Source organism: Spodoptera frugiperda, chromosome 2 (assembly GCF_023101765.2).
Source record: "Spodoptera frugiperda isolate SF20-4 chromosome 2, AGI-APGP_CSIRO_Sfru_2.0, whole genome shotgun sequence".
NCBI lineage: Eukaryota > Metazoa > Arthropoda > Insecta > Lepidoptera > Noctuidae > Spodoptera > Spodoptera frugiperda.
The window spans coordinates 12,046,830-12,074,191 of NC_064213.1; the positions used below are offsets into that span (position 1 = coordinate 12,046,830).

The 27,362-nt window shown below is 35.2% G+C and overlaps 2 protein-coding genes across 5 annotated transcripts in view; one reads left to right on the forward strand and one right to left on the reverse strand.

The window, feature by feature from the left end:
• Positions 1-23: 23 nt before the first annotated feature.
• On the forward strand, positions 24-14,209 carry LOC118268988 (titin). Of its 4 annotated transcripts, XM_035583850.2 has the most exons (9): positions 24-102; positions 349-752; positions 2,165-2,523; positions 5,282-6,130; positions 9,314-9,685; positions 9,822-9,929; positions 11,192-11,278; positions 11,996-12,226; positions 12,495-14,209. In XM_035583850.2, exons 2-9 carry the CDS (start codon positions 458-460, stop codon positions 12,534-12,536), a joined length of 2,343 nt encoding a protein of 780 aa, XP_035439743.1. In that variant the 5' UTR covers positions 24-102; positions 349-457; the 3' UTR covers positions 12,537-14,209. The 4 variants fall into 4 exon arrangements, with proteins under 4 accessions (XP_035439743.1, XP_035439742.1, XP_035439744.1 ...); XM_035583849.2 differs by having other exon boundaries at positions 25-752; XM_035583853.2 differs by lacking the exons at positions 24-102; positions 349-752 and adding an exon at positions 1,636-1,783.
• Positions 14,210-19,318: 5,109 nt separating this feature from the next.
• The window catches only part of LOC118269207 (GATOR complex protein NPRL2), a 59,170-nt gene continuing 51,126 nt past the window's right edge, over positions 19,319-27,362 (reverse strand). Inside the window, exons 5-8 of the mRNA XM_035584199.2 lie at positions 25,319-25,462; positions 24,812-24,896; positions 24,279-24,448; positions 19,319-23,793 (exon numbers count right to left, since the gene is read on the reverse strand). Of these exons, the coding sequence (XP_035440092.1) occupies positions 23,611-23,793; positions 24,279-24,448; positions 24,812-24,896; positions 25,319-25,462 (582 nt within the window). The 3' untranslated portion in view covers positions 19,319-23,610. The remainder of the gene's footprint in view (positions 23,794-24,278; positions 24,449-24,811; positions 24,897-25,318; positions 25,463-27,362) is intronic.

The following is a 27,362-nucleotide window of genomic DNA, read 5'->3' on the forward strand; positions in this document are numbered from 1 at the left end:
AATTTTAAGATTTCGGACTATGGCAACTCTGAACAATTCGCGTGCGATTTGCGTCCTAGCGCTGTAGCATTTATTTTGCTGATAATTTTATAGAATACAAAAGTAATTTTAAGCTGGAATTAAATTTACTTCTAATATGATGTGCAGTGACTCGTTAAGATAGTAAACAGTGTACTATTGTCACGAAATTACTCACAATGACCCCTGAGTTCACGGCTGCTATTGCTAGTACATTGTGATATTACCCAATATGGGAAAGAAATTACAAATAATTTAGCAATTAGACTTGTTTATATAATTTATTTAGTTATAGTACAACGTTTGTGAACCGTTGAACGTTTGTTGTAGATCAGTGTAATGAATTATGGTTACAAATGGTCATTTTAAAGTCATTGAACCTATGCGCGGCGTGGTGACACTGTGCAGTGACTTGTGAATCGGAAATATGTAAATAAACATGAACGATATAAGCTTGAAAATAGTGGAATCTCCGAAGAGCCACGGTGGTGTTGATGTGTCTCCGACAGGGGATACAAGTGCTGAGAATGAGGTTGATCCGTTGGCAATAGACGAAGGTGAACTCGAGAGAGTCAAGGAGCCGGTATCGCAGGAAGCGGTGCTCGAGAAAGTTGACGAGGAAAAGGCGGGAAACTGTGATGATAATGCCAAAGAAGAAAATATAAGTGAGAGCCAGACTGGAAGTAGTGATAGTTTTGTAAATGTCCAGCCTGAGAAACCTGAGAATGCTAATGGTAACTATAGTTCATTATTCCTGCTTACTTTTAAGTTATTAGCTCTAATTAGAACATAAAAAATCGTTTATTACCTTGGTAACAAAATGACATACTGTCTAAGTATTTTAAGAATGTAATACATTGCATGTTTTGATATGTGTTATGTAGTAATTTGATTCATCTATCTTATTTCACTTTTTGTCATCAATTTGTACTGTGTAACAAAATTACAAGACTGTTTCACTGCATTGCTAAAGAAAACAATAGAAAATGGTGGTTTTTACTTAGTTATATACTAAAATATTCAATAAGAAATCATTTAACACTTACAAATAACATTAAAACAGCAAGAAAATATTTGTATTTTAATTTTATAACAGGAGGTCAAACATATTATATGAAATTAACCTAAATAATACAGTACTTACTTACTGAAAGGGAATAAACATAGGAACAAAAAATATTTAACTTAATCACTAAACACTTAATAACTAGTAACCCATGAAAAACTAATATCTTGTTCATAATTCTTTAAAAATATTATAGATAGATAAATGATTTGATCTAAACATACAAAACTAACTATTTCAGGAATATGTATGGTTTTGTAGTAAAAATTTAACTCAATCCACTTATAAATCCATTTGAGTTGTTAAAAATAATAGTACTTCCATTAATTGGTTTAATTTACTTTTGTTTTGTAGCAATAATTTTTAAAATTAAGTAATTTACAAGATAGAAACATATGAAATCCCATACAAAAATTTATAGAAAACTGTCAGCTTTGACATTCCGAAAAAAGTTAATTTATTAATAATATGTAGTTATTCTTGAAGTTTGAGGGTACCTATTGATATAATAACTTGAAATAACCTTGTTTCATTAAGTATTCAGTATTAATTTGAGTGATATGTGACTGACATAATTAGTTAGTTATATGAAATGTTTTGTTCTCTATTTTCTTAGTTATCATATATTCTATATATCTTATTGTTTTTGAGTATATAAAATAACTTCTAATAAAATGATGTATTACAACTATAAGTTAGGTAAGTAGAAGTAAGTCTTTATCTTTTTGCAAATGTTTGAATGAAATGATAAATTCATTGTATTAAAACTCAATAAATTGGGTACCTTAATTATAAAAACCTATAAAATCTTATTTAAATCTTAGTTAATTTATATTGTACCCACATAAAGAAGAAAATACATGTTTCTTTACCCTCATGGGTAAATATTTAAACTTCATAGAGTTTTCGTGAGTTTTGGAGTAGACGATGAAATAGTTTAATAAAATGTAATTAAGCTATAGCACCATCTGTCTGTTTTATTATTTATAAATGCTAGGTGTTGAAAAAGTGTTAAATACTGTTCTACTTTTAAGAAAAAACTATCACTATAATTTTGCTAAACTCATTTTAATCTTTCAGAGAATTTGAAACAAGATAGGAGTAGTAGTAGCCCCCCTGTGGCTCCAAAGACTCCAACTCCTGAACCGCCTAAACCACAGAATGAACCAGCCCCCACCATTGAACCAGTTCCAAGTACCAGTAAGGCTCCAGATGTAATTGAGAAAGTGGTTGCTTTAGACAAACCGGTTGTAGAAACCGTGGTCCCAGTAAAAGAACCTGTTTCTGTGAAAGAGGAGCTTATGGTGGTTGAGGAACCAAAAAAATTGGAACCAGAGGCTGATGCAGATATGACCGAAGTGGTTACGGTTGAAGAGAAGGCAGAACAAAAAGTAGAGAAACCTAAACCAAAGTCAGTGAATGGGGATGTTGTAGCTAAGGTAAATGATATTCAATTTTTTATTTAATAGAATAATTATGAATATTGATGAAGAAAAGATGTAACAATGTAAGAATTGTAGTAATGAATGTTCTGTGTTATGTGGCAGAGATTATCTCAGCCTTCTTTTTTTTAATATCATCTAATTTCTTCTCCCGCCTTGAACGACGCGAAAGGGGGTGTCAGACTCTTAGTGACTAAAAAACACCCCATTCATATTCCTGTTTTTGAGACTGAGCTCGGTAACCCACCAGGCAGTCAGCAGCACTGGGTCAGTTACCTACACTTAGAGACAAGCGTGAGATTATGTATGTTAATGGAAGAATTATAGTTTTGCTTATGATGACAAATATCTATAGAAACTAATTATTTACTGTATAATTATGAAGATGCTGCACTGGATAGTGTAGGATAAATTAATTGAGCTTGAATTTGATTTTGGGAAGTTACTAGATTGATGATATCATTCGAAATTGTATATGTGTATTATATTAAAACACTCGCATGCATGGGTACTGACTATGTTATGGGTAATACAATATAAACAATATGTTACATATTGTTATTAGTAAACATTGGACTCCAATATAATAGTTGACTGCATTGGACGACTATGCTACGTCAATTTAAATTTTAGCCACCAAATAATAGGCTTGTAACTCTTCGTTCATATTTAACTGTCTAGCTGGAATCTCGATAAGGATCTTTTGTGCCTCCAGAATAAGTCTTTATAGTCTTTGTCAAAAAAATAAACTTTCTTCGCTGTATAGACCTTTCTTGCTCCGTAAATATGGTCCAAACTCGCACCACATTCTCAAACCACGAAAGATCCAGTCGATGGCTTCAGTTACTAGTTTCACTTTTATAAAGTTCTAAACTCCGTGTTTGACTCTGGTTAGTGCATAAAAACTTGTTGCACAACGACCTTCCGTGACTCTTGATCTCAGCCAAGGTCATGTTACCCAAGCTGCTGACAAATTGTTCAATATGGCGTTATTGTAAATTATAAACTATGCCGGCTCGGTACAATAATATTATTATTTCAGTTCATTTTATACTTATTCTCCGCTCGCGGTTTCGTACACGTGTTGTCTTGATCCTGTAGGAATATCTAAATAAAAGTAACCTGTGTATACTTCTTGAAAAGCAAGCTCTCTAATGGTAAAAGAATGCTTTAAATAGCTCCAGTAGTTTCGGAGCGTATTCCTTGCAAACAAATATTCTTTATATTTTTTATGGTTTGAAAGGAAACAGGTTTTATTAGAACGACCTGTAATAAAATCACTGTCTCAAAGAACTGACTAATTAATTGAAGGTTTTTTGTGTTAAGATTGTAAAGAATCATGGACAATAATAATTAGAAAGAATTCTTATTATTGGCTTCTCGTTATTTCAACTCGCTTAACAATAATTTTGCTTGCAGAAGATAGAATATTGATTTTTAACCGACTTCAAAAAAAGGAGGAGGTTCTCAATTCGACCGTATTTTTTTATTGTATACCAGCTGTCCCGCGAACCTACCGCCTCAAACATTATCTTCTCACCTTTTAAACCTCCCCTGGACATCTATTCAAGATCAATTAATTCAAGATCAAAATTTGTCTAATCGATCCAGCCGTTCTCGAGTTTTAGGGAGACTAACGAACAGCAACGATACAAATTTTTGTATAGATTTCTTATAGTGGCGATTATAATTCCAACATGACATTACTACATCTTATAAGACTAACCACAAAAATAAACAAGTTATAAGAAGCAAGGAAGTTGTGCATAAAAGGTTCCCAAGCCTATTTATTAATGCTCTTGCATCTGGCGCGCGCGGTACGGCGGTACACACATCCTTACATGACATAATACTACATCATACATACCTATAAACATACATAAACTTACTCTAACTCTTTTGTCCCGTAGGAGCAGACAGAATGTATCCTTTTTTTAAACACTATGATTTTCTCCTATATCGTGGGTGCGTTTACAAACATACAAGTTCACATACACATGACACCCAGACCCGAAACAACAATTTGTGGATCACACAAAGAGTTGCTCCGTGCGGGAACCGAACCCACTATACGTTGAGCGACAGCCGGTTGCCCAGCCACCGCACCAACCGCACAGTCATATTCTTACCTATATACGTTAGTTTCCATCACATTACTGCACTACATAGTAAGGATCGTCTGTCTCCTTATTTATTTTACAAGCTCAAAATTGTATGGTCATGAGTCGAAATGAACAGGGTCAAGTGAGGTCAGAAATTAAGGCCACCGCATCTTACCATGTCTACTCTGTCTACGAATTAGATATCTAGACTTATTGATAGGGGTATTGGATACTTATTTTATTTGTATGTAGTCTGGTTAAGATGTAATTGCATATTTAATGGGAAGGCGTTTGGTTGGAGCCCACAAATCTCCATTTAATATAGATTCTATGTAAATTTCGCATCTTACTACATGGGACAAGAATGGATAGTTGTGACTAGTTCCTAGATTGGTAAAGTTTCTAGTTGCCACCACAAGTGCAGTGTATAAACACTTACTTACATAATGCGAACGTAATTTAAATTTGAAAGTAAATAGCAACTGTGTAAAGAATGTGACGTTTATTTGCCTAGAGTTCAGCGTCAAGATCTAACTTATGGACCACCGTAATTAGTGCTAAGGATAATATACCTTCAGAGGCGACATCTTCAACTAATGCAAGATGAAAACTGATTATTTAATTAATGTACTAATTTGTTGCTTACTTTCTAGGAGGATCAAGGTACAAAGAGACGGCCAAGCGAAGACGTGGACACGGAATCTCCTTTGAAGAAGCTCTGTCAAGAGGTAGAGAAGACGTTTCCTCAACACGACACGATGATCAACGACTACATACAGAGAGCCACCAAGAACAACGTCGACGAACTACAGAGGCACACAGAACAACTGCTGTCCGAGATACAAACGCTCAGAGAACTTGCACAGAAAAAGGAACACGAGTGGAACAACATTCTTCATCTAAAAAAAGTCAAAGAAGAAATCCTACTCCGACTCCTAAGGCGAAAACAGGTTTTAAATTACGAGAAATCTCAAGAAGTTAACGGTGGTGATAGGGATCGGGATCCATTCGACTTTCTCAATAACCAAGCGAAGAATTTAGCTATAGATAAAAGTGACGAGATATCTGGGCTGTCGTTGAAGCAGCCTGGTGCGTCCATGGCTCCGATGCTGCCGACCCCGATCATGCCGAGCACTTCCCACTTCAACCCCATGGCGGGGTTACCGCCGCCTTACGACAAGGCGCACATGTCGATGCCGAAACCAGTATTCCCTCAACAAATGATGATGCCCGGCCACCTGACTGGGTTCCCGAGAGACATGAATGGTCAGTTACCTTCTAGTTTTGGTCTTCCTATGGGTCGGCAAGGGCCTACTAAAGATGTTAAATCCATTATAGCAGACTATAGGCAAAGGAATCCAGAAGTTACGCCGCGGAGAGGTCGGAGGATGAAGTCTATATTAAATCCGAATATGATGAACGCTCCAAGACCGATTGCGCCGAAAGTAGATAATTTGAACAACTTGAACAATATCAACATGCTGTTCAACAATCTGGATATGGTAAGTGCTTCTTTATCTCTATATATCATTAGAATGAAGCTATCATCAATCCCCATGATTTTTGTGTAATTCCTAATTAAACCTAGACATATTGCTTTAATTTTAAATAAATACAATTTATAGTCATCGTCATCTATCAAAGTAAGGAAATGAGAATGAGTCATTCACAACCTGTAATTGAATAAATTTATCAATAACTATGATTTATGACTATATTTTACTGAGCATATTGCTATACTCCGAATAAATACAATTCTGGACTCTATGCTATTCCCGGCCGGCTGCCGACCGCCAGGTTAGCGGGACACCGGCTTTACAAGCAGGATTAGAAACGGGGTGGTTTTTAGTCAGACAGAGTCTGACACTCCCTCTCACCTCTTCCAAGGCGGAAAAGTCATTGGATGATTTTCCCTTCAAAAAAAGACTATGCTATTACCTACTGTGAAATACACAAAAGCAACAAAAGACTTTACTCGACTTCGGGGATCGCAACCCTTTGCCCCTATGACCACTCAACTACCATCGCAATCGAAAAGGCTCAGCTCAGCAGCATATGCCGTTAAAAAAATTAGAAATTTAACTGATGTAAATACAGCGCGTCTAGTATACTTTAGTTATTTCCATAGTATCATGTCATATGGTATTCTCCTGTGGGGGAATGCTGCTGACATTCAGTCTGTCTTTGTGCTGCAGAAGCGAGCCATTCGATCAATTTATAATCTTAGTCCGAGGCATTCTCTCAGGGAACTATTTAAAGAAATTAATATAATGACTGTTGCCTCTCAATATATCTATGAAAATATAGTGTATGCTCATAAAAACATAAAATTATTTAAAAAGTACAGTGATATACACAATATCAACACTAGAAATAAAAATAAATATGTTGTTCCTAATACTAGACTTAAGAAAATAAGCGGTTCGTTTAGATGTCAATGTATACGCTTTTACAATAAAATTCCCAGCCATATTCAAAGTTTAAACCTAGGTAAATTTAAAAATATTATTAAAGAAAAACTTTGTAGTAAAGCTTTTTATAAAATAAAAGACTACTTGGAGGATAGTCAGGCTTGGGAATGAACTGCTATAATGTCCACACAGGTCTTGCTGACATGTTTGTAACATATAGTTACATTTTTTATACAATTTGACATTAACATAATTTGACATTGTTTTATATATTTTTTTTTCCTTTTATATTTTTATATTTCCTTTTAAAATTGTTAGTTTGAGGACCGTGTGAGACTTTTGCTAGTCATTTTATTTTTAGTAAATTATATTCTGACAGTTTGAGCATTTGTGTGGCCTACCCAAATGTTCTTTTGGTTGGTGTTGTTCGTCGGATCATTCAGCAACAGCCGTCAGCTGAGCTGATTGTAAACTGACACATGCGTGCTGCCATCTGAACAGGTCCGCTCAAACTGCTGTGGTTCTTTCCTCAAAAGACCACTACAGAATCAACTTGCACGGTTCTCCGACATCTTTAATTGATTTTGTCTGGACTTTAAAAGAGACTATGACCTCTGAGTTTGTTTCGGCATTTCTTCTCAGAGTAGTCAGATAGGAAATGCCGGCCTCATCTAGTTATTTAAGAGATTGACGTGTAAAAGTGTTATTTTATAACCTATTTGCAAAATAAATATCATTTATCATTTATCATTTATCATTTATCAAAACCGTCTCTAAAAATATAATTGAATAACAGTAACCCAGTTGCAACATACGAACATAGATCGTTAGAACTAAGAGTCGAGTCAATAATCTAATTTGTAATTGTTCCTTGACCCCAATAGTCAATGACTGTCTGTATAGAACAGTACTGCCACATGTAGTCGGCTATAGCTTGCTAGGGTTGATAACGTATCTTTACGCTCGGTTTTGGGATGGGTAGAGTAGTTTAGTTTAGTTAGATCACACTCTTTTTAGTTTTAAACGGTAATAAACTCGATAAGTCCCACCCTCTATTAAGAGGGTGGGACTTATCGAGTTTACCGGGGCTCCACTGGCTCGACTAACAGGAGTAGGAACGGGGTGGTTTTTAGTCAGTAAGGGTTTGACACTCCCTCTCGCCTCGCCCAAGGCGGGAGAAGTCATTAGCTGATTTTTCCGCTTAAAATAGAGTTATTAATTTCATTCAAAAATGATTCGTAGCAACTGGCGTTCTAGTCTCTGTCTACCGCCATTGGAAGACAGGCGTGATGTTATGTATGTATGTATCTATCGATCACACAAAGTCTATGATTCTGAAGACTCACCCCCTATTACATGGGACTATGGGACTCATAACATAACACAAGCTAAAAGTGGGTGTTACATTGTAAACCGGTCCTTGGTGCCTTCTTTTCCTTGTAACAAAACTTGTCGCTACAAGTCTAAATACTTTTTCTTTTATTAAAAAACTTTAGGTTATCTAGTAACCTTTGCAGAGCGCTGTTAGGTGACTGACAGACAGACACCTTGACCCAATATGTTAGCTAGGATTCTAATGACCTTCGATCAACTGGTCTCTAGCTATTAAAATAGTTATTACATATATTTATATAATGACATGGCTTAGCGGTTTGTAATGATGTTTGTTGAGAGTTAGGATTTCGGTTCGAATCGTTTATTTTATGTTGGTTTTTTGTGTTATGTCCGTTTTGTTGTCGTTGTTACTGCTTCGACTGAACAGGGCGTCTCGGATTCGAACCCCCTGGTCGGAAAAAAGCTTCTTTATTTTAGTTTCCTCCAATGGGACGTCATCACATCATACCCACACTCTCTCTTTCTTTACTCATATCTTTGATCAATCTTTCTTTCCACCTATCTTTATATTTCAATGAATAGCATTGTTCGTAATAAGTTAGTAATTAATAAATAAAAAATGGTCAAAGAATTTATTTATTTTATGTGATTCAAGTACAACAGCCTTGAGAATTTAATTAATTAACACTATTGACCCGCTGCCGAGCTATTGTTCTCAATGTGACCCGCTCTAAACGAGGAATACGACTTTTTTAAGATGCTTACTCAGTTGACTAAAAATAAATATTCTTTTTAGTATGTTTGATTACGAAAATTATAACTACCAATAGTTTGCCCTACCCGGGAATAAACGTTACGTCTTTCCCATCAAACACCATATCTAAAGTAATAAAAACATTTGTTCTACATAAACTAATGAAGATTATCTATTATTTTCAGAACCAGAAAGCCATGCTAGAACGTCTACAACAGTTCCAAGCCAGTGGGCTACCGAACGGGCTCTCGTTCAAAGACGTGCTCGTCCAGTTCGCCAACATGCAGCAGGCCAGTGCAGGCCTCATCCCCAACCGACCACCAGAAACCATCACCACCAGGCCGGAACACCATATAAGGCCCGAGGGCAGAAGAGGGAGACAGGAGAGGAGTCACGAAGATGTCCACGTGTCTGTCAAGCAACAAGAGAGACTCGCCTCTCCGAGCCCCAGGCTGCCCCCACCCCCACCATATCCCGAAATTTCCCTACTACCCGTCACCACCAGCCAGTCGGAAACAACACAACAAAACTCCTTACTCCACGGCATCCTCACAAAGGTAACTATAACTATTCAACCATCACTTTATGGCTTGTAGAAATACTCATATCCCAGCTTCCATTAATATTATATTTTTTTGTATATGGCAATAATGCTTGCAAACTAGCTTGAAATGAGTGTTGCCAACCTTCCAGCAGTCGTCTCCTGCGTCTCACAGTTACTCCCCGACGTTGGCTAAACTGCTCATGTCGCCGGAACGGATACAGAGTGCGCCAACGTTACCAAGTTTCGGTCAGGCCAAGGTACCACTAATGTACGAAATTATAACAATTGGTGTGCTGATTGGCCTTGATCATTCAAAATTCAAAATTTAGTTTTAAGTTATGTTATGGCTTTTAAAAAGTTGGAGCTCTTGTGATTAGGGTTTTGACACGTTGGGCATACCTCGACCCCGCATACTTGATTGGACCTTTAGCAAATCTGTTGGTAGTTGATGTATGAATGACCATGTGCCTTACGCACGGCGTCAGTATCCAAAATGTGTCAAAACTTTAACAACTTGTACCTAATCTGTTAAGGGCAACTTTAAATTATAAACAAAGGTCAACACGTATCATTGTTTCACTCATTTTATCCAAACAAAAGAAAGTTGCACTTAATATGTTACGAAATGAAGCTTCAACTTTTTAATATAGAGATTATTTGATTTGATTTTTGAGAGACTGGCAATGCTCATTGAATAATGCCACCTCATGATCATAAATCATAATATCTAAAGAACATTAATGAGCAATAAGTATTTATTGAAAATCCTAATATCCTGTAGGCAAATATATTTTGGACCCGTATCTATAGTTTTTTTAAAGTGATCATGTATATTTCATATCAGAAATATTTATAGTATTTATCTATATTATATATCCTTGAGATAGAAGGCAATTTTTTTATTATGTTCTTAAAATATTTGCGTATAAGGTTGTACATTGAATGGCTCAATTTAAGTTGTACCTATTGTGATAGTCTTATTGATCAAACTTTATTCTTCTTTGTGTATTGTGTAGTCTCATAAGTTGGGTAGCAACAGTTCAATTGGCTAACAGAACTGCTTGCATCTGACACTCATGAGCAACTACAAAAATATGATAGACTTGTTGTTATCAAGATCTATGTCATCCCTAGTGTGGACAGTAGGGTAAAATCTGATTGAACCTTTGACACAATAGAAAATATGTTGTGTCTCTTTCTATGTTCAGGCAAAACATGGATTAATCAGAATTTGATTATGGTTCATTTCAACCCTAGTCCATTGGCAAAAGGCTAGAAAAATTTGTTTAGATTAGATGCTAAACACACAACTAAACATGGAAGCTATATCTATTTATTAGGAGTAGTATTTGAGCCAAAATCGAAAATTAAACAAATTGGAAAAATACAAATTTTATACATAAAAATATCTTATTTATAAGTACATTTATACAATAATAGTTATAAACTATGTATTCTATGTGCCTGTAACATAGCAATGTGACAATATGGCTGACCGGTGCGTTGGGTTGTGTTGTAGAACTGTGGAGAGATCACGATAACACCGGTGCAGCCCGCTCCGACGGCCGAACCGCAGCCTGAGAAGCCGGAGGAGGTCGTCCAGCTCGTAAGTATTTAATTATAACATATTCAGTAAAACGGGGTGAATAGGGATCGAGAGGTGAATAGGGACAGAAGAGGGGTGAATAGATACTATGAAGAAGTTTGGTTTTCCTATACCTATTCAACTCTCTTCTGCTATATTCACCTCTTGATCCTTATTCACCCCGTTTTACGGTTCTGAAAGTATCCTGTAGTAATGTGTGGAAGCATTTGACCACTAAATAGTACTTAACACGACCTAACAATGACAAGTAAATTGATAAATTGTGTAATTTGAAAATGATAATTTGGACCATAGCTATGTCTTCTATACACAATAGTGTAAGAGATTCGTAGGATCCTTCCATTTTCGAAATTATGTGGAACACTCTGTCCACTGTTTTATTTATATTTTGAATGGTTTGGTGGGCAAATCATACAGTGACTTCTCCCGCCTTGCGTAGTACGTGTTTGTCATTCCTCTTCGACTGATTAAAAACCACCACATTCCTTCTCTTGCTTTGAACCGGAGCCCTAACATGATTGATGCTGATGGTTTCCATATGTTATTTATGTAGTTTGAGAAGATACTTCGTGATTAATGTTCAATTAGTTTTTCTTTTTAAGCCTGCTCGAATGAATTCCTTATAGGCTCGACTTAGGGAGCGAGTAGTACTAGAATTCGATTTCTTACATTTTCATTTATTCCTACCACTTTAAAAAATACTTATCTCATTTTCAGGACGATGAAGAAAGCCCGGCGTCAGAGGGTGAGGCATCGGGCTCTCCATCTGGTTCGGGTTCAGGACGGCTAGTGATCGACGAGGGCGGGGGCGAAGCCCCGACCGAGGGGGCGGCGGAGCAGGCCGACACCAACGAAGACACCCCCCTGTGTCAGGGCTGTCGGCGGAGAGACGCGCAGTTCGTGTGTGCAGGCTGTGCTAACCAGTGGTACTGTAGTAGGGATTGCCAGGTGAGAATCACTATAGCTTTCTTAGTTCTAGTGTTTAATTATGATCTTTAATAACCTAATTGTCATTATCTTTAATGGCACGTAATTAAATAAATTACAATTAACTTTATTCCGTATAATAGACAACGCTGACAATAAAATATATGTTGAATAAGTAAATCATATTTTTCGTTTTGGTTAAAAATACGTTAAAAAGTTCCTAAATCGATAGTAGCGACATCTATCAATCGCAAAAATGTTTAGTCAAACAAGTTTCTTTTATCCACAGGTGGCAGCATGGGACGAGCACTCAGACATGTGCTCCGGATAGCCGCGTCAAGTATGACAGAAGCCGCGTGAGTATATTGTAGTTATATACAGTGTGACAATGTACGCACCGGGTGTATACACACATACATGATACATGTATTGTACAGTGACGGCGCTTGCGAGTCTCAAATTTAAATAGACATTTGCCTTAATTCGAATAGTGCATATATGTGAATCTCTATTTATCGTGTGGGCTATGGTTGTGGTGCGATCAATTCCTTCTAACGCCCGAATACTGAAATGCTACTCAATTTTGAGTTGTACTTAAATATCGTGCTATCTCTGACATTTAATAAAGAATAGATAGGGACAGAACTAGTTTTGAGAGCATCTTAAAATTGAGTTGCGTTTGAGTTTCGGACATAACTCTCTTAACTTAAAATTTTGACACAATTTCTATGCATTTTATACGAATATGTATTAGTTTATTGAAAAAAGTAGCTCGCTACGTTACTTCGTTACATTTGTAGAAGTAACGTTGCTAAAGCTTTGACATCAATATTAATGGGACATTTTAGTCCTTAAGCAATTAAAAAAATACCACTCGTCTAATATTTTTTTGTAAACAAAGGTACTTGGTCCATGATTATATTGCATTTTAAATTGGCCATGATTAATATGTGGATAAGGAAATCGGTCGCACCAAAACCGTAGAGAAATCCCTAAAACTATATAAGTATGATGCTCACGTCTTGATAGGACGGTAAAGCATCGCATGTAAAAATATACCAGTAATCCTTTCTTGACTTTTTAATATTGTAATACAATTGTTGAGTAATGGTTCATTTAAAAGTAATATGGCTATGTTTTGGTCAAAAATAATACTACTACTTTAAACTATGTCACAAAATTTCTTCAATTATCAACCTTATGTCATAATTCTCAAGTCGCCTTTTGTGGAAGCCTTACTGAGGTCTTTAGTATGCTTTTTACAACACCCACCAAGAATTTGATAAAAAAAAAATGACAAAGAAAAGTATTAGTAAACACCATTGCTTATAATGATGGTTGTATACAAGAGGTTTGAAAATACCGTCTTGTAAAGCTGTGGTGAAGAGTTTGGGTGAAATAGTATCACCTTATTGCATAATTATTGGTTTAGAGACATCGTTCAGTGTGACCTGTATGGTAGCCACATGAATAAATAAAACATTACTCAACAATATAGTTTCCTAAAAATATTCCTAGTAGAAGAGCCGTATTAGCTGTGTCATAAGCCTAAACATTTGTTTGATACACCTAGTTATAGTATTAGATTTACATATTTATGATTTCAATCACTAGAAATTATTATTCCTATTATTTTGGGAGTACTAAATGGCTGCGGTAGGAAACGTACTCTAATTTGACAGTTGTGACGTCATTTGACAGGCCGCCATGTTGATTTCAATGTTACCAGTTTATAAAATTAGTGATTGATTTAAATGAGGAATACTTTGCGGTGTGATGTATGATTATCTTTTTTTTATGAAGCGGCTATTGTCAAATGAGGTTTTAATGTTTTTCCTACTGGTGGTATGACCACTTTATTGTATGCATATAAGGTTCAATGTTATATGCATTATCATTAGTTCCTAGAAGCATAAGGAAAACAATGAAAAATAAATCTTTTGGTGTACGAAATACGTACCATAATATTATATAATAGTTACAAGACTTGACTTACACATTTGTGTGAAGAAATGAGCATAATAGCACTAAATAATTGACTGAGTTTAAAATCTTAATAAATCAAACATTTACAAAATCAATATTATCGAAGAAATCATTTACAAATTATTTTACTTGACATTTTTTCTATAATTATGGTTTTATACATGTTTCGTACCTATATTTGAAATTCTGCTACGTTTTGTTGCTCAAAACTTATAATACCATATTTTACAATATGACTTTTGTCAAATCGGCCTTAATGTTATTGCAGTAAGGATCATTTTTTTAAATCATGTATAACTTACATATTATACTTAACCTTAAAGAAATGTACTAAAAATATCACAACAATATAATTTGTAGGTAAATATTCACAGCCACTGAAGTACCCCCAGTTCCCCAAAAATTAGGCCATTCCTTAAAACGCTATGTATAGATACAACTAGTTGTATACATTATTTATGATATTGTATGTGCGTTCTGAATTATGCCTTAGCTTCATAGATATAAAGAATGAAATTGCACCTTTATTTCATTCTATATCCTTTTTAAAATTCGTTCGTAAGTCTTCGGACATATTCGGCTATCAACGATCTCTCGACCAATCAGCGTCGTTTATTCTCTCGCGGTATAATTCAGAACTGAGTGTGCCTGAAGTGTGTATAATATAAAATATAAAAACAAGTATAAGTTAGCTAATAGATTATAAGTTTAATAATGTGAAAAATATGGTTCTTTTTCAAATCAGACATAGGAAATCAAATTATTTTGTAATAATTACCTATTTGACTGTGTGGAATAGGTGGCTCAGGTAATCTTAATTAGATTCAGGTGCTTAGCGATTTTGATATTTTTTACCATCGAAATAAAGGCTATATTAGCGTTTATTTATCAAAGTTACTGAATCAAATAGTAAACTGTTTATTTAATACTATGTATATTGATTTAGTGTCCTGTTTTCGACGACATTTTTCATTATAGAAATCGTCTATTCACAGAGACTTACTTCACACAGTCAAATACAATAGAAATCGGAACACATAAATAATAAGGATTATTTTCTACAATAATGAACATTAATCGAGTATTATATTGTAATATAAAGAAGCGTTCTAATTTTCTACACTATGTGCAGTGCCAAACCTTTTGAAGTTCCTAATGTACGTCGACCACGACTGGACAGCACTTGAGAAGGTGTCCTCCCGACACACTGGCTTGCTTTCCGTGCCTTGCTGTATATTTTATGTCATTAAGGGGATAAAGAGTAAATGTTGGTAGTGCTCAAAAAGCCTTAATTTAAAAATAAAATATTCACAAATAATTTTAAGTCAAGAAAGTCGCATTTTAGTTTTGCCCGGTCTGTGTTGACTACATTATCGACTTTAACGTTTTATTATTAAAGTTTATTTTCAATCAATCAATCAAGTTCGACTTTTGTGTTTGTCTCAAAGTGGAGACGTTATCCTTTTGGGTATTTTGTTTAGTTTGCCGACTTATATTGTCTTCAGTAATATGGGGCATCTAGTGTTTTGAAATATAGTACCGACTGTGGTGTTAACGTATTTAAATGTAGCGAGACATTATCTGAATACGTTTGAGTATTCAAATAAAAAGAAACTATGATTATATCACTTTGTATTAATTATTTTGATCAAATGTATGTTGGTTCTTAAGGTTCGCGCAGATAGCGTACACGATAATTAAGGTACAGCATGTATTATTAAATCTACAATATAATATATACTAATATATATACCGACTATCTGCGAATGCCTTAAGCCAGTGTAAATAGAAGTAACTTGCATGTCATTGAAGATCAACTAAAGAAGAACATTTGATGAGTATAGACGTAGCAAGATGAAAGGAAAATAAATAGAAAACTGCATGTTTACGACATTGCTGCCATAATGTGGAATGAATAAAACTCTGTTTTATACAAGAAATGTATGGCTAGCTGGTAGTAAAAATTATAAAAATGAGTAACGCTAGACACATAAACAAGTACTTAGAGCACCTTCAAATTGAACGTTCTTCCAGCGTAGAGTCAGTGTCAGTATAGTGTAGTAAATGAATACGCAGTGTTAGCAGCGCAGGCGTCGCGTTGTCACGGTGTCTGTACACCGCATACGTCATAGAACGCCTACGCTGAACAAACGTTCAATTTGAGGCGTTCTAGTGCCATCGATTTGGTATTGGTATGTCATTATCAAACTAATAGCGACGTTTTATTCGTTTATCAACCTTTTTAAATATATGCATAGTACACATTGCAGAAAGTACTGAAGTACCTAGTTTCTTTAAATCAAAAGGCGGTTTTGATGAATCTTTTTTAATATAAATACTTCCTTGTGAGCAAATTTTTCAGGAGACATTTAAAACTCTATCAAATTTTTGGTTCCAAACGATGTTAACAAAAAAACTTTGACGAAGTATGCAGTTGGCTGTTTTCCAATTAAGATATCGATTTCATAAAATCAATCAGCGGTTTTGATGAACCTTTTTTTATATATTATACATATTTCCTTTAAATAATTGCTACGTCTATGCTGATCAATACAGGTTAGGTAATGCATCTGGTCGCTAGTTACTCGCCACAGTGTCACATAATGTCTTCACATCGACTCGTTCGCTCGTGTCCGCAACGCTAGTCACGTTTTTTGTTACCTATATAACTGTTTATGTATTTTGTAACTTATGTGTTATATAAGAATAAATCACTACTGTATTTCAAGAGGTTTTGTTTTATTTTCATTATTTAACAGTATCCCACAAGGTGCCACCCGTATATGGTAGATGTTCCGCCGGTTCGCACGAAGCTTTTTGCTTCAAGTTTCATTGTACAAACCGCTAAGGAATGGAATTCCTTGTCGGAGTCTATGTTTCCTACAAAATATAACTTGGGTGTCTTCAAGTCCCGATCGAAAGAATTAGGTAACTCCTAAGAGTGACCTGCCCCTTCGTCCGCCACATCATCGCTTACCACCAGGCGAGATGGTGACCAAGTGTCATCTATTAAGTATAAATAAATATGAAATTAAACAGTTTCCTACATTAATTATTATGTTTTTCGGCTTGCTCACGTAATTATTTGACGAGGGACTCAATTAGTTTCAGCTCAGATTCATGAGCAGCATTCCACGACACACGACGCGGCGACTATCGCGCTGCTACTTGCTTCTACATACTTTTATTGCATAATAAATGTCATTCAATAATACTTTCTACCTATGTATTATTATACTTACAATATTATGAAGGCATTGTATATTAATATGGCTTATATTTGTGGGGTTATTAACTAACACATTGGTTAGGAAATTCCTTTTTAACTGGGACCTCTTGATTATGAGATATTGTAAATTTTTTAAGCAGGCAACTATGAGATCAGCTGATCTGTCATTGAAGGTTATCCCAATCCCAATTAAAAAATAAAACCAGATTTATAAAAATAATCAATTTTAATGAGTCATTACATGTAGATAACATAACATAGAAATTAACATTTATGTACTTAAACTTACACATGTATCCAAAATGCTAATTACAAATAATGAATAATAAATGGAAGTAAAAAAACAACATTATTTTTAACCCTAGTCAAATTCCCGCGCTTTTTTGGAGTTGTCACAGATTATCTAGGAGTCAGCAAACCAACCAAAGCCAATCTGTCAAAGATTCTTCCATTAATTTTTAACCTTGTCACAAAGTAGTAAAGTTCAAAATAAATAAAAAAAGCAAATTGGAGTAGGTTGGTCTCCTAGCGTCAATTCCTTCTTAAAGTAAACATGAATACAACAGCACATGGCGATAATCTCTTAAAAATAACAACGATTATAATAAAATACAAACTAATATTATGCATTGTTTACAAATTAACCTTTTGAACGCCAGAGCGTAAACACATCGGCGCCCCTTCTACGCCAAGCCACAAATTCAGTACAAAAACCTACAAAAAAAATAGTGATTCCAACATCTTAACGAAAAGTTATCGATAACCAATGAATCCGTGCTTTTCGTTCTACCCAATTTTTTAAATAAATATTATTCGTTGCATTGGTCTTTTATTTAACTTGACCCTATTTGGTATCATACTATCATTAAACAGCAGTTACTAAGTTCTAAGCAACCTAAAAGCAAACATTAGAACTACAAACGAATAAATCAATAATATAATAAGGTACATCACTAATCTGGTTCGTGACGTCATCCGCCGACGTGAAGACACGTCTCTGGCGTGGCTGGCACGACTTTTGACAACTTTCTCGCATGCGAGTAGGGATGTGATCATGTGATATTGTGGTACATAAAAAAAAAAATATTTTATTATTTAAAACAATTTAATCATCACTACATAGTATAAAACAAAGTCGCTTTTTCTGTCATGTTGTATGTCTCTATGAACGCTTAAATCTTTAAAACTACGCAACGGATTTTGATGCGGTTTTTTTTAATAGATAGAGTAACTCATGAGGAAGGTTTTTATGTATAATACAGGTATAATATATCACCATTGCACCCATGCGAAGCTGGGGCGGGTCGCTAGTTTTACATATAATTATTAGTCGGATTCTTCGAAACTTGGCAAACTTATGTCATCCAAGTCCTTTTGCTGTTCAAATTTTAATATTACCACCGATCATAATAATAAATGTAGTAAAGCACTAGCAGACTCCCGTAGCGCTAATGACGTCACCGCTTGACGTCCATTCCCGTCTGTGGCGTACAGGTAACTGTCTATGAGCTCTTACATAGGGATGCGCGAGAGTGGACAGTAAACTATCGATTTAAGGATATCAATTATAAGTTCTTTTCCACATTTTTTTAAATATTATACATTAGGAATATTCAGATACGAATATTTGTCAGTAAAAAGTAATTGTCAAAGTAATAGTAAGCTACTTTCAATAAAATATTTCATAAATTTGGAATATAAGTTACCTTACCTACCCATCACTAGCTGACGTGTCTTGACGTCTGTGGCGTGGGGAAATACACAATTTTACGGATTTCGATTAGCAATATTTGACGATTGTTTTTTCTTGTGAATTCAAATAATGAATATATCTTTGTGTCAATTTACAATATTTCACTAAAGTAATTTGAAATAATAGGAAAAAGAAACACAGAAAACTTAATTTAGTATATTTATTTTGTATTTAAAAAATGTCGTTTTCTTGACGTCTATAGACGTCGGTGGCGTGTTTGGCACGATTTCGTTAGACGTCTATAAACGTCCGTGGCGTTCAAAAGGTTAATTTCAAATATACAAGAAATAAGGCACAAAAGAATCCTGACTAGTTTTGGCGTGTTCAGGCGACTTATGGAGAAAAGAGAATGAAATTTCGTAATCATTGATTCATATTTGTCGAGAAAAGAATTCCTCATAATTAAAAGTCGCGTTTAATTCATCTGAATCAGAAAACCAAATTATACCTTGTGCGCTATAAGGTGCGGCTGACAGATGCCAGTATGACGTTGACGTCTCTCTTTAGGGATGGACATTAGAAAAATCTTTTTTATCGCTATCGATACTCGCAGCATACATTTAATTCTCTTTAATTTTTTTATTAAATGTGTGTGTTATTTAGTTGTGCAGTCTAACTACGTGTATATACTTGTCAAAATAAATATTTTATGACCGAGCCCTGAGGTGTTTCAGAGTTTCAGTTTTACAGAACCGTGAAGAAAACAAGGATATATTAGTTTGTATATGTTAGATTAAGTACCACCACGCATTATCAATGGCGCCGGAAATGTCTAGAAAAATGCCTACTACATATTTCTGCTCAGATAATGTCACTGTGGTTTGGGCAGAGAGAGCCGCGTCTACAGTGGATTTACCCACATAATTAAAGGTTTTTTAAGAATGATAATTGAACGACGCACGATTTTCGTTTTTTATTCTATAAAAACATCGACTACCTATCCATCGTAGCCGTACATCCCATCACTAAACACGACTATGGCTTTACGTTATACGCATAACACTTTACTTTATTTTTCATTTCATTAGATTTTAATTGAATACTAGAACATTCCGGTTGGTTTTAATTTAATTAACTACGCATCCGAATGATTTAACATAATACGAATGTGATACAGTTAAAATACTAAGGCATAATTTTTAAATCGCAGCAACTTTCAAGAGTGATACGAAACGTTACTGAATCTGTCAGCCGCACCTTGTTAGAGCGCATTAGGTATAAAAGAATGTCCAACATAATTAAAAAAATATATTTAATGAACACGCCTTAAAATTAAGAACAGAGTAAGCTGACAAGAGAATAATAATAAAATAACCGGATTAAACTGACTATAACCGGTTGTAGTCTACAATATAAAGCATACAATCAACAAATATACAGATTATTCCACTAAACACGACTAGACGCCACTAGATGTACATATTTTTTAGGTATTTTTTAAGTCTAGTTTAGAAATAGATAGAAATTAGTCATTGCTTTGGCTAAACTGGTTATAAACATCTGTAACTTGGCAACAGCGTCACCTCTGAGGGCTTAGTACGAGCTTGCTTTTCGTTTAACGAGAATGGGTTTGGCATTCTGATTGGTAGGTTAACACGACCCGGCCAATCAGAGCGACGAACGCTTTATTTATATCACAATAACAAAATTCCAAACTTTTATTAGCCTGCGTGCGTAAAGATTCAAAGTATCTATTAGTAACACGCGCGCGAAATTTTGTTATTGTGATAAAAATAAAACTAATGAGTATACAAGAAAAGTTTCTTAGGGAAAGTTGTTTGTAATCATGAGTACAATCACGTGTTTAAATATCGTTCACTAATTACCAGTCACCCTAGGTATATAGGTATGGATACAGTTTAGCCAATGCAAATTTAATTTACATAATATAAAGGTATTAAAATATTTAGTTAATTTAAGGTGCTCTCTTCCCTGATGTCGTTGCGTTAGGCGTTATATTAATAAGAACACTGTCGGTGGGTTACTGACACTATTTAAAGAGGGCTCGATCGCATTCGATGCTGTAATCAATAATAGTCCTTATTGTAACAAACATAGTGAACAAAAATAAACAAGAAATATTATTTAAATGTTTTTGAAACTTGTTTTAAAACACAGATGCACTTTACGTGTGTAACGTAACGTCACGCCTTTTATCCCTGAAGGGGTAGGCAGAGGTGCACATTAGTGCACTTAATGCCACTGTACAATGTACACCCATTTTTCACCATTTATGTTATGAGTCCCATATAAGAGGGGGTGAGATTTTTTTATTCGTTTTATACATAATGATTAAACAAATTGCATTTTAAAAATGTACTTTAAAAATATTGAAATAATCAAACTAAAACACTATTACAAAAATACCTAAATAAAATATTTTTCACATTGCAACACAGTCATACCATTTTTTCTTTGGTTTTTTAAAAACTTTTACAACAGAATTACGCTTGCATACATTTTAACGTTACAGTAATATATTAGCACCTTTACGGATTGAATGGTATTATGTACAATTGATAAACTTTAAAAAACAAACGTAGGTATATAAAAATACGTCTATAACTAAGAATATTGAGCAGTTTCTTATGTACATTATACAAATTAAATTAGACGCTCTTTAGAACGACGTTATAACTAAACTTAGACCAAGATCGATGTAAAATGTTTTGAAACAAACTATAAAGAGTAGGTACGGTTGCACGGCGGTTGTACATATAATGCTTAGCGGGATCTCATTTCCGCACGGAGGAGTGTGTGATCCAAACACACAAGAAAGTCCAATTAGATCAGATAATTTAGGTATGAATATTTCAAGACCAATGCCTGGTTTACTTCTTCGAAATTCAGGAGTAAGTAGGAACGGGGTGGTTTTTAGTCAGTAAGAGTCTCCCTCTCGCCCCCATCTCGCTTAGCCCAAGGCGGGAGAACACATTGGATGATCCCTCCCCCCCTTAAAAATATTTCAAATCAATCTTGGCCTAAGTATAGAGATTATTTCTAAAATCTTATCATAAAACCGTTTTCGTTATAATCTAAAAATAAAGTAACTAGCTTTCTAAATACGAAGGTAATATTTTTACAAAGTATGGTTATTTAAAAATCGTCTTAAAATCCTTACAAATACGGTACAAAATTGCATAGATTTACAGAAATATATTCATTTCAGATTGGTTCGAATAAAATCGTTAATTACATTTACATATTTACAAAAATACACGTATTAGTGACAAGATAAAATAGCTCGTTTGTTTTAGTTCTTAAAGTTGAAAATCGCTTGCATATTATAGAACAATAAGATTTATTTTTGCTTGCAATAAACTTCATTTAGAATAGAAAATGTTACTATAATATTTTTTTTATAAAATGGAGATCTAATGACCTTATATGAATTTTAACACAACGCCTTTTTGCGCTATGTAATAGGCAGAGGTAACATATTTAGGTAATAATTATAATTATTTAATTAAAAAATTTCGTTCATTCGTTGTTTTATGGACCTAATAGTCATAATAAGTTTTTACTGTGGGTCATTGACATCATTTTACAAAATTTACATTGATTTGCAAATATACACTTTATACTCAAGCATAATAGTGTCCAATTTCGTACATCATCCTAAAATTGAGAGTATTGCTGTCCTTTTCTCTTGTTCTTTTTAGAAGAAGATAGCTATACTCTAATTTTAGATTTTCTTATAACAATCAAATAACTTGTATTTACAATAATAACGTTATTTTATAGAATATATGAATAATAATAAATATACAAGCATTTCACCCGGCTTCGTCTATTTCAATAAAATTCACGTACATTATAAGTTTTATAAAAGTTATCTGTAAACTGTGGCTATGAACACGAGACAATGCGTATGCGCAATAGCATAAAATGTAGCGCAATTATGTAAAAAATCTATGCAGTCAAGTTTTCAAATATTATGTCACATATGGTTTCAAAAATTACTCGTTTAAACTTACTTAGTTGCAATAAACTCTTTAACTTTGACTTACTGCTACCCGCCGTGCTCTGATCATTTAATGGTTACTTAACCCAGTCCTTAGCATTTGTTTTTGGAACAAAATCGCTACTAAGGAGTATTTTAAGTAATCATTAAATGTCTCTGAGTACGGCGGTTACAAGTTTTCATGTCCATTCTTCAAGCAGCGACATAGATATCATATTCAAAAGCATTTAGAACCTTATCAACGGTCCATAAGGTTGAAAATTACGAGTCAAGTGCAGATACTTTTTTCAGACCAAAAAATCTGAGTCTCACCAGGAACAGCTTAATTACCTTTCACAGATAATAAATTCCTCTTTAAATCGTCAAAAGGCATTTTGTCAAAAGACTGATTCCATTTATAATATGACCAATGACCATTCTGCTCATAGATCTCCCATTTGTGGTAGTAACAGACAAAACACGTGCCGTCTCTTTCATTTGACGATGAATATGACGTTGCTATCTCTTTCTAGCTGTTCTTCTATCTGTAGGGCTGACAGGCCGCTTTGACAGCATAGTTCGTCCAAGCACACTAGGCCGTTGTACGTGCGCACGAGTGGTTGGCTGTGGTCGCTTATTATGGATGCTGAATCGTCGTTGTGAAGAGTTATCGGGAACTGAAATGGGTGAAAAATTATATAAGATACATAGTTTATGTAAATAAACTGTAAAATAAACCAGGTTACCGTGGCTCCTGCTCGAAAAGCAGGAGTAGGAACGTGGTTTTTAGTCAGTAGGAGTTTGACACACCTTGTCGTCTCGCCAAAGACGGGAGAAGTCATTGGATGATTTTCTCCCTTCAAAAAAGGCCCTTACGGGTGATAAACGAATTCTCTTCTATTAGCATCTCAGGGATCTTTACAATAAAATAAAGTCGCTTTCTCTGTCCCTATGTCCCTTTTTATGCTTAAATCTTTAAAACTACGCAACGGATTTTGATGCGGTTTTTTTAATAGATAGAGTGATTCAAGAGATAGGTTTTTATGTACAATACATGAATAATATGTCACCATTGCACCCATGCGAAGCTGGGGCGGGTTGCTAGATATATTATATATCACACAGTCTCTTGCAGTTGGACAAAAAGCAAAATGTTCCATACCTTATACACCCTCCTAATCAGTCCCTCTAGTACTCCGAAGAGCACGAGCTTCCTCTCGTTGATGGCCAGCTCCTGCGGCTTCATCCTCCGGCAGAGGTCTCTGATGGTGCTGCCGTACGACATGCCCGCGTACATTCGGAATATGTCGCTCACTTTCGGCAGCTGACGAGCTGGAAGGTGGGAGATTAAAGGGTTAAAATTGGTGTGTCATTGTTGTAGATAGAAATGCCTCACGAAAAACCGACGTGAAACAACGCTTGCGTTGTGTTTCGTTGTATTAAAGAGATTACCAGAGGCTTTTCCCGCCTTCCCAATCTTCCCAATCCCCGATTCCCCAACAACTCTTAAATTCCCAAAAGGCGGGCAACGCACTTGTAACGCCTCTGATGTTTCAAGTGTTCATGGGCGGCGACGATTGCTTACCATCAGGTGATGCGTATGATAGATACCGGCGTGTTCCATAAAATAAAAAAATATCTACAAGTATCTACTGTTCTCTTAGACAGTTTTATCAGAACAACGTAGCAACTTACGTGTTCGTGCGCAGAACTCGACACACTGTCTCTGCAAGCCCGCGCACCGAGTGAGCTGCCTTAGCTTAGGGGTCGCGCTGTACACCTGGAACATTACAATAAACTTTGATAAATTTTACTTCGTTAATTTTTCAACTAATTAATAAGAGAAATACTCTGAATATTAAGACAAAGTCTTGAGTTTTATTGGAAATTACTTTTTCATAGATTACCTGAATTTGGAACAATTCAATCTCACAGAAAATCGACGTCAAACACCGCTTGCGTCGTGTTTCGTTGTATGAGTGACCGTAGGTCCCTTCACAATCTTCCCAGTCCCTGATTCCCAAACAACCCTTCAATGCCTAAGTCCCAAAACGTCGGCAACGCACTTGTAACAAATTGTCTCTGGTGTTTTGGGTGACCATGGGCGACGGCGATTGCTTACCATCTGATGATCCGTCTCCTCGTTTCCCGGCTTATACCATTAAAAAAACATTGGCTCATAACAAAAGAGACATTACTCACAGCACAGTACTGGAAGATGGGCACGAGCGTGACCACTCCGTAGTAGACGAGGTTCTGGACGCAGGCGCGCACCAAGCTGATCTCCACGTCCGTCAGGGCCGCGATCTTCGACACGTGGTTGAACCCGTCTATGTACGGCAGGATCTGAAATAGAAAAGGATTTGTTAGTTAAGCAGGTACTTAATTTCGGCCTTTAAAAATGATAATTTTGCCTAAAAAAACATACAGTTTTCATGTTTTTAGGACATGGTGTGGTGGCCCGGAGGTTGTAGACGCGGGCGCTTCTCATGCATGAGGGTTATATGTACTTTCTAAGATTATTTAGATACCACTGACAAACGGTGAAGGAAAACATCGTGAGGAAACCTGAGCTTATAATTTCTAATTATAAGTTTGAAATCGCCAACCCGTATTGAGTAAGCGTGGTGATTAATGCTCAAACCTTCTCCGTGTGAGAAGAGGCCTTTGATCAGCAGTGGGCATCACTTATAAATGGGCTGTTGATGTGATCTGTTTCTAGGATGCATGGAAACTGTATAGTTACGTTCCTTTTTTGGTTGGTATCTACTTTAGATCTTACAGGAGTAGCAGTGGTTACATAAATATTTAGTTTCTATAGAACATCTGCCTTTGTGTACTTATTCATTTTCACGAGGGAAATTAAACATCACACAGTAAGCCTTTGACAATGGGAGTCATTAAGAAAACGTCAATTACATTCTTTTGAATTTTACCTAGATACTTATTAAATAAAATGTCGAAATTTTGCTAACAAATAATGTATTTTACAAATAAACGCGAGCGAGTTCTCTTTAATAAAATTCTGAGAACGTAATAATTTGTATTTGTAGACATAAATCTACAAAATGGGCCACTTAAATTACCTACAGGTAGCTACCGTAGGTAATATTTATGTTGAACTTCAAAGAGCTCTTTGGTGTTAATATAAATAAGAGAAATATGTATTTTGAGAAAAATATCTGTTAATTTCGGTAGCAGACAGATACGTGTGCTTTGATATTCCTACATAGATTGAAAATGATGTTTGAAGAAATAGGAATGACATGAAAGAATAGGAAGCAGGTGATTGGCAGGCGTAAAATACGCACGGACTCCTCATTGTATCATCCAACCAAATGGTCATTGGTAGAAATTACATAACCTCACGCCAGTCTCCCATGGGGGTAGACAGAGACAATGGAACGCCAATTGTTACGAATCTTACATACATCTTTCGCTTCATCAACAGTTATCAGACTTTTCTCTTAAGAGAATACTCAAGGCATTAATTTGACTAATGTTGGTTCTAAATGTGTAGGTATCTGTGGCCACTACGATACTGCAACTAGTCGTACGATCTCCCAATGGAATAAAGTCAAAGTCAAAATTCAAAATTATTTATTTCAAATAGACCAGGCACTTGGAACGTCAAAGCAAATATAATAATATTAATAACGTCTGTCTGTCGTTCAGTCTTCTATTGAAGCTATTTGCTCGTTCCAACGTGATTCCTAGGTTGAAGAACGAGCAAGAAACTCCATAGGTTACTCTTTTTCTTGGTTTGTTTCGATTGCATCAACTATGTGAGATAGGGCACTAAAGCAACTTGTTGACAAGAAGATCGCCCATTCCCATACCAATTTAGTTGGCTGTCATAATAAATTATGAGTCACTTGTATTTCTAAGCATTTTGTGTATAATCTAAAGAAAAACAACTATGAACTTGACCTTCTGAATCCATTATTGTCTTGTCAGAAATAATATTTGTCTTGCCAATCAATTTGGGCGCTGTATTGGACAGTTTACTATTTATTTTTCCATTTAGAAATTCTTAGTTTATATTTGTGCTCGGAGTTTGGCAAGGATGTTTAAAAGGTTGTCATAATAACAAGATATCTAACGATCACTTGACATATTTTCATTTAGCATAATTTTGTTAAGCATAATATGTAGTCATTTTTAATCTTTATTCTATAAGTGGGGCTTTTTTTCCTAATGGAAAAACGTCAGCCCCATCAAAGGAGTACAATACATATTTTATTTA

Excerpts from the sequence above, each read along its gene's own strand:
- LOC118268988 (XM_035583850.2), top strand. The coding sequence starts at position 458 with ATGAACGATATAAGCTTGAAAATAGTGGAATCTCCGAAGAGCCACGGT. Across the intron at positions 753-2,164 it reads GAAACCTGAGAATGCTAATG|AGAATTTGAAACAAGATAGG; the intron begins GTAACTATAGTT and ends TTAATCTTTCAG. Across the intron at positions 2,524-5,281 it reads ATGGGGATGTTGTAGCTAAG|GAGGATCAAGGTACAAAGAG; the intron begins GTAAATGATATT and ends CTTACTTTCTAG.